The following is an 8,120-nucleotide window of genomic DNA, read 5'->3' on the forward strand; positions in this document are numbered from 1 at the left end:
TGAAAGGACTAAACATATTGAAGTTGATTGCCATTTTGTACGTGAAAAAAATCAATAAGGGTTGGTATCTACAAGATATGTGAAGACTAGAGAACAAATAGGAGATATCTTCACGAAAGATTGGATGGAAGACGTATAGGTTATCTATGAAACAAGTTGGGTATGATTAACATATATGCTCCAACTTGAGGGGGAGTGTTATAGTTCTATTGTTAGGGTTTTCCATTCTTGTAAATATTTTGTGATATTTTCCCTTTCTATGCTTTGTACACTTGTATATATTCATATCTTTGGCGAACGAATAGAACATTCTAATTCTCTCTTAAACCTAAGAGTTTTACACTCCACTTTCTACATAACCCATCTCCAATATGCAGATAATACTCTCCTGTTTTGCTCTTGGGAGGAGGGTAACTTGGTGACTTGGTGGACCATTGTCAATATCTTTCTCTTGGGCTCGGGATTGTCTCTAAACACATCTAAAACCTCTATTATTGGTATTAACGTGGAAAGTGAGGAAGTGAATCTCCTTGTCGCATCCGTGGGGTGTAAAAAGGAGACCCACCCATTCATGTACTTAGGGTTTCCTATGGGAGGAAAACACAACGCTAAGGAAGTTTGGAACTCCATCGAGGAGAAGTTTAAAATGAAGGTGGATGAGTGGAAAGGAATTTCCCTCTCTAAAGGAGGAAGGTTGACCTTAGCTCAGTCTATCCTCAACAATCTCCCTTGCTGCTACCTTTTCTCTCTTATGCAAGCCCCCATTAGTGCTATTAATCGATTAGAGAAGATTATCAGAGATTTTATCTGGGATGGTAGTTTGTGCAACCCTACTACCCATCTTGTCAATTGGAACTAGGCTTCTTTACCTACAATACCTTGGGATTGGCTCTCTTCGTCAGAAGAATACAACTCTCCTTATGAAATGGTTGTGGAGGTTCTGTCATGAGGAAAACGCACTGTGGAGACGTATTATTGGTGCCATCTACGGTATTGAGGAGTTTGGTTGGTCTACTAAGTTTCCTAAGAAGGGCAAAAAGTCTAGAATTTGGGCTGACATCATGAAGTATAAAGATCAGTTCTTTAACTGTACTCAATTAGTGGTGGGTGATGGTAAAACAATCAGGTTCTGGCTGGATAAGTGGTGTGATCTTCAACTCCTTGCTTAGAAGTTTTCAGACATTTTCTCCATCTCTTTAGAAAAAGATGCGGTGATCGCATATTGTTGGTGTGTCTCTAGTCAAGCATGGGATTTGGGCCTTAGAAGACGTATTTTTGATAGAGAGGTTGGTGATATGATTGTCATTTTACAAATCCTGAACTCTTGGGCCCTTCAAGACAGTCGTGATTGTATCAATTGGAAGATTGATGCCTCTGGGAAGTTTACCACCAAGACCACCTTCCTTAACATTGTTAGGAAGCCCCCTTCTTTCACCTTTCCTTTGTTGAAGCTGATCTGGAAACTTAAAATCCCTAAAAAGGTTAAATTCTTCCTTTGGTCCCTCGCTTATAGAAGCCTTAATACTCTGATAAAATGCAAACGAAGCTAGAAAATAACTACTTATCCCCCTCTATATGCTGCCTTTGTTTGAAAAACTAGGAGAGCTTGGACCATCTTTTTTTGCTCTGTGAGTTTGCCTCCAAGGGTTGGTCCCGTTTGTTAAGTACCTTCAGTTTGGTGAGCTGCTGCCCCAGAAAAATTGATGATTGGTTGCTTGATGGGTTGGACAGCCAGCCTTCGGTGGAAGAGGGAAAGTGCTTTGGAGATGTGCTATGTGGTCCTTTTGTGTGTTTTATGGAATGAAAGAGATATTCGTATTTTTTGAAGATAAGTATGCTCTTTTTGATTTTTTTTGGGCCTTAGTTCAACATACGGCCTTTGGTGGTGCACTAACTATACCAATTTATTTTGTTATTATAGTCTTTTGATGATCTCTAACAATTGGAAAGCTCTTCTGTATTAGCTTCTTGGGGAGGGATCTTTCTCAACCCTTGCGCCTTAGGTTGTTCCTTTGTTTTTTGATGGAATCTACATGTGTGTTTCTTATAAAAGAGAGGGAAAAAAAAAGATGGATATGGACATAAGAAACAAAATAGCATGAATGCAATTATGCTAACATATTATCTTGAACTAAGATATGGACACCAAAAGCAGGTTAAACTTAAATTCTACATATACAATTTTGTATCTTGCAATCAGGAACCAAAGCCAACTAAAAAAAATGTCTTTCTTGTCTCCCTCACTAACAACCTTCCAATCCCTCTCACCTGGCTAGACTTTTTAGAATTCCTCTCTCATGGATATTGACATTTATATATGACATGTAAGAATAAGCCATGTTTAATAGCTGCATTACAACTTTTGTCCAAGTGCATAGCATCTCAGCTTCTCGACTTCTCCAGGAACAAATTGGAAGGTTTTTTAAGCTAACTTCCTTAATATGGGTTGAGAGTCTTCTCCCTCATTTGGCATTTTTCTGTTTTCAATTAAAGTATTTCTTGTCTAGGAAAATGTATGCCATAACCATGATCTAATCAAGAGGAACTTAAACATAATTTCTTTCCTAATTTCAATGATTTATTATATATTATTATCTCTCTTTCTTTCTTTATCTTCATTAACTAGGCTACACTCCCCTGGAAAAGATGGATATGGACATAAGAAAAAAAAATGGCATGAATGCAATTATGCTAACGTATTATCTTGAACTAGGATATGGACACGAAAAGCGGGTTAAATTTGAACTCTACATATACAATTTTGTATCTTGCAATCAGGAACCAAAGCCAACCGAAAAAAAGTCTTTCTTGTCTCCCTCACTAACAACCTTCCAATTTCTCTGACCTGGCTAGACTTTTTAGAATTCCTCTCTTTCATGACCCTAATTCACTTGATTATTACCTTTCAACACCTTCGTGTATCCGTGTGTGTTCTTTTCTTCTCTTTATTTTATTGAGTGACATGACACGTCTGAACACATCATCCATTCGATGGACTTCATAACTCTAGGTAGAAATATGAGTGGAAAAAAACTTCATAAAACTATACAAATGCCAAACCTGTTGGATTGTAATATTCTCGACCCAAGGATATACAGATTCATCCTGAAAGACAAATGGAAAATATATGAATGCTTAGTCTCTCATGATCTCAAGATGTCTTGAAGTTGCGAAATTTCTTTATTTCTGACCAAAATAAATTATTCTATGCACCTTATTGCAGTTAAAGATTTCAACAACTGCCTCTTTTAACGCTTGCTGTTGTAAGAGAGAAAAAAATGGATATTCCATAAGTATTAGTAAACGAAGGCCAGGTTTTTCCAGAAAAAATGTTGTCAAACCGTTGCCAAATGTGGAGCTTACCTCTTGTTTAGCAGGAAGTTTGGAGCTGTTTAGTAGAACTACCTTAAGACTTCCAAATAATTCATAATATGATAGGTCGATCTGGGAAAATATTTTGTGGTCCATATTAAAATGAGTGAACTTCTGAACCGAAGCTCAAAGAACATATCTGTTAGCATATTGTTTTACCACTGGCTACCTCTGTCGTGCTTACGTACAGCATAAGCTTATTCAATTAAATCCACATTGGGTGGCCATAGAGCTTACATTATGTTATGCAAAGATCGATCGAAAATGGATTTCACACCCTTAAAGAATAATAATAATAATAATAATAATTTATAGAAACTGGTATTCCTAAGTCATGCATTCCGAAGAAAAATTAATTCTTGACCCAAATTTCTACACATTACATCTGGGTGTGATGTAGTCTTTCAAATAAACGTTTCTATTCTCGAGACTAGAAAACATTTGTGGCTTAAAAGGCAATTAACAAATACCTTTTAAAATTGTCTACAAACGTCATTTATAGTAAATTCGTTAAACAGATATAAGTTTAGTGATAAAACGAAAACTCATACAGGTAAAATTGAGATATATAATGTTAGGGACAAAATTGAAACATATACAAGTATCTCATTTCATGCTTATCAAGCTTTAACGACATCAATTTAAAGGGTAACTTTGAAGTTGAAAAATATATTGAAATTGCTACAAACTTGGGGACAAAATTGAAAAGTCACATATTAAGTTAGGGGCAAGAAGTATAACTTACACCTTTCTCAAAGTATATCTTATTTGAGACAACAAACAATATTATCCTTCATTGTAGAGTATCATAAATAAATAACATTAACAATAAATGAAAATCAGCGAATAATTTTCAGAAGGATTGCAAAGGATTATACCTCATCTACAAAAATCAAAGATGACGTGTCAATCTGACAGGAACCGAGCAGCCATTTAAGTTCAGAATGAGAGTTTAGATCCGTTCTCTTCATGTTGATAACAGGTACGGTGCAAAACTCATCATATTTGTGTGTCTCATTCAAGTAGAAAGCATACATGATGGTAGAAACAACTGACCCAACATCTGTATGAAGCAATAAAATAAGTTAGATCTATATGAGGTTCTACTAGAAATCTTTTTTGAGTTTTTGAAATAAACAAATAGAAAATTCAGGAAAGCAATTTAGATTTTCAATATTATTTGGCAAGTGTGACGAGCTGTTTTAGAGATGAATCTAACAAGTATCATGCTTTACATTTGAAGTTGTATTAATCATTGTGTTCATCAATATAAGCTTCAATTAGCCATTTATATGGTCTCGGGTACAACAGACCAAAAGGACGGTGCTACTGTATCTCATGCATACAAAGAAATTGGGCTATCTAGCATTGCCGAAGTTTTCAGCAGACAGATTAAAAGAAGATCCCGAAGTTAGATGTAGAAAGAAATGGCGGTACCTACAGAAAGAGAGGCAAGTCTAGAATGTGATTTTGGTTTAACTTACCAATCTCAATATTAGACCAATTTCCCATTTTCCGGAGTTAATTTTCACCATCTCATTTGTACCTTCTATATTTAAAGTTTTTCTATTAAATTAGATAGCCAAAAAAAAAAATTATATGAGAGATAAGTAATTTCCATTTCTGGTCTAGACATGACATAAACAGAACTCAAGTTTCCTTTCAATTTATACTGAACTTATACACATATCCAAAGAGTGCAATTTGCATATGAAGCGTTCACTAGCTTTTGAGGGTGCACAGTAATGTTTTTATTTTCAACAAATTAATCAACCAAACAATTTGAAACCATCAACAACATAATCAAGTTAGATCTCAGAGCACCATTGACAAACCTCTAGTTGAATAGCTTCAAGTCTCCATAATACCATAAAGGTATATCAATATTATCATATAAAAAAATGTATACTAAATTTCAGATTAATGAACGTTAGAAAGAAAATTAGCACGTATAGTGTCCTAAAATATAACATAGACGCTCAGAGATCTACAAAGAATAGTAAAATAAGAGTCAGCCAAAAGTTTCACCTGAAACATCTTTTCCGATCACAACATGCAGAAATCTTCCAGGGACCCCTGCATTGACTTCATCCCTTTTGGATTTCAAATAAATATTGAGCTGTTCAATGCTTTCACATGATTCAGAAACTTCCATCACTGGCGACCACCCATTGTAAAATGAGGCTGCTGACTGAGGAAGTGAGATGCCAGAGAAGTCATCTTTCCTTTTCTTCACAATAAAAGACTTTTGAATCCAGGACCTAACTGGGTTGCCTGGAGTCTGACATTCTTGAAAGGTCCCAGCCTCATGTTTCTTTGTTCTATTATCAAGATCTTCCAAATCAAGGTTCAAATTCGACAAAATAGTTCGGAAAGCAAATGGTGATGTCTTGCCACCCTTTAACCACCTTCCAGATGATGATCTTTCAAAGGGTTCAAAAATAATATCCAAGCCTGAATCATCCATTTGGGGCTCTGTATCTTTGTTGATAGTTTTTGAAACCAGTTTTCTATTTTTAATATTGATGTCGCCATAATCCGATGTAGACTGAAAAGCATTCTGGCCATTGATACTATCTTGGGAACCGGAGCTAGAAGTAAAAACATGGGCCTCCACCGGAAAATCAAAACGTGGATTATCTTTGTTACCAATATATGGCTCCTGCAAATAAACGTAAACTCATTTCATATAAATTTTGTTTTCAATTAAAGAGATGGTACCGGTAGTCAGAATGTAATGATCCCGAAAATCGACTATAGCACTAATTTCAATTGCAGTTTGAGTTTTCGTATAAATTTTGTTTTCCGATTAAAGAGATGGTACCGGTAGTCATAATGTAATGATCCCGAAAATCGACTATAGCACTAATTTCAATTGCAGTTTGAGTTCGGATGAGCTAAGGTTGGCAAAAATTTCGTGGATCTCCGTTCCAATCGGGATGGAGAATCTCCGGTTTAACTAGAAATGAGTCAAACTGGGGATTATAACTGGATTCCCAATTGGGGATGGGGCGGGGATGGGAGGGTATCTCGTCCCATCCTGACCTCGACCCCGATTAATTTTTTATTTTATATATATATTAATATTAATTTTACAAATATTTATATAATTATATATATTACAAAAGAAACCGAAAATGGGTCCCCGCGGGAAGTCCTCGTCTCCGTCTCCATCCCCGCTAGTGGGGATAGGGGAAAATATCCCCGCGGGGATGGGATGGGGAATCCCTGCCCCAGCCCTTACCAACCTTAAGATGAGCTGATGAATGGTACAATTTAACGTACATCAAGAAAGTTATCAACGTCATCATCCCCAACTTTTAATCATTCGAAAAGAAAACTAGTGAACTTTTATCCTGTTCTATCGGCAAATAAGATGGTAAGAGAAAAGAAAACAGATAGTTGTGAAACTAGATGCGATACTAAACATGGTTAAGGACTTTAGAGATTTAAGATTTTAGCAGAACAAGGGTGAGAAGTAGTAGAGCATATGAATCACTCAGATAACGAAGTCTTAGTCGACAGGAATTAAGGTTTTATGTTATTTCTTGTGGTTGATTCTCATATGACTGCTCTTAAATGTTTGCATGTATGACCGTGTGTATTTATGGACGTCTCTCGACAATCAACAAGCATTTTACCATCCTTTGAGTTGTTTTGCAGACAAAACTCTTTAAAAAAAGTATTCATCTAATGGATATGCAGATAGATGCCTTTAAATCAGAATTCCACATATTCTGTCAGAATTTTGAAGTCTCGAATGTTACAAAAACAAACTTCTTCAAATGCAATGGAGCTATAATGCTAAATCCAAAGAAACTGAATGTGACTAGCAAAATTTAGTGAACAAACATGATGCTGTGCAAGATTACAACGTAAACTTGAATGTTGGTAACCTCTCCGTGCAAGAAATATGAATTTTCATAGGGTCAAATGAGCAGTAGTAACTATATGTGCAGCTTGGCATTACAAAAGAACCTCATATCATAATCATAGTATGCAGAAAAGAAAAAGGGAAGACATATAAAGGAAAGTATGGAAATCAAAGAAGAGAGGAGAGGAGGAAAGTGTGACCTGAAGACGGGGTGCATTTGGTTTGGGAGTCACCATACTGAATGTGAATGTCAAGGGGGGGAAGAGAAGAGAAAGCAATAGAGCAAAATAATAACAATGTGAAAAGACGGCAAAGCGGAAGAAAAACACGAAGCTGAATATTGTGAAATCCGCCATTGGAAGTATCCCATTATCAGCTTCTTGTTATTGTTATTTCTAAGTTGTGCCTCGACTGTGTCAGGTGTTGACGCCCAGCCTCAAAGCCTACCCGTGCGCGCTAAAACTACTTTAAACGTGTCTTTTTCTTTCCGTTTATTTCCGTTTTCACTTTTTCCATATCGATTTAAATTATTTATGAATATAGTAAAATCAATCTATTTATTTACGAATATTAAAAAATACTATTATCTATCAACGATAGACACTAATAGATACTAGATATTTATTTACAAATATTGAAAAATATTATTGTCTACCAACGATGACACTAATAGATACTGGACACTGACAGGTGTCTATTGTTGATAGACAGTGGATATTTTGCTGTATTTGAAAAATTTTTTAGTAATTTTGATATTTAAATTATTGTTTATCAGTGATAGACACTGACAGATGTCTATGGCGGATAGATAATGACATTTTACTATATTTTAAAATATTTTTAATAGTTTTGATATTTAAAATAATTACCTTAT

At 35.6% G+C, this 8,120-nt stretch overlaps 1 protein-coding gene across 1 annotated transcript; it reads right to left on the bottom strand.

Annotated features, from left to right (window-relative positions):
• Positions 1–1,307: 1,307 nt before the first annotated feature.
• LOC120069934 lies at positions 1,308–7,666 on the bottom strand. Its single transcript, XM_039021773.1, has 7 exons — positions 7,447–7,666; positions 5,401–6,034; positions 4,251–4,435; positions 3,364–3,444; positions 3,214–3,258; positions 3,050–3,105; positions 1,308–1,524 (listed from the first exon to the last, which is right to left on the bottom strand). Exons 1-7 carry the CDS (start codon positions 7,600–7,602, stop codon positions 1,308–1,310), a joined length of 1,374 nt encoding a protein of 457 aa, XP_038877701.1. The 5' UTR covers positions 7,603–7,666.
• Positions 7,667–8,120: the final 454 nt, after the last annotated feature.

The sequence above is a fragment of the Benincasa hispida genome, unplaced genomic scaffold, assembly GCF_009727055.1.
Source record: "Benincasa hispida cultivar B227 unplaced genomic scaffold, ASM972705v1 Contig69, whole genome shotgun sequence".
Classification (NCBI taxonomy): Eukaryota; Viridiplantae; Streptophyta; class Magnoliopsida; order Cucurbitales; family Cucurbitaceae; genus Benincasa; species Benincasa hispida.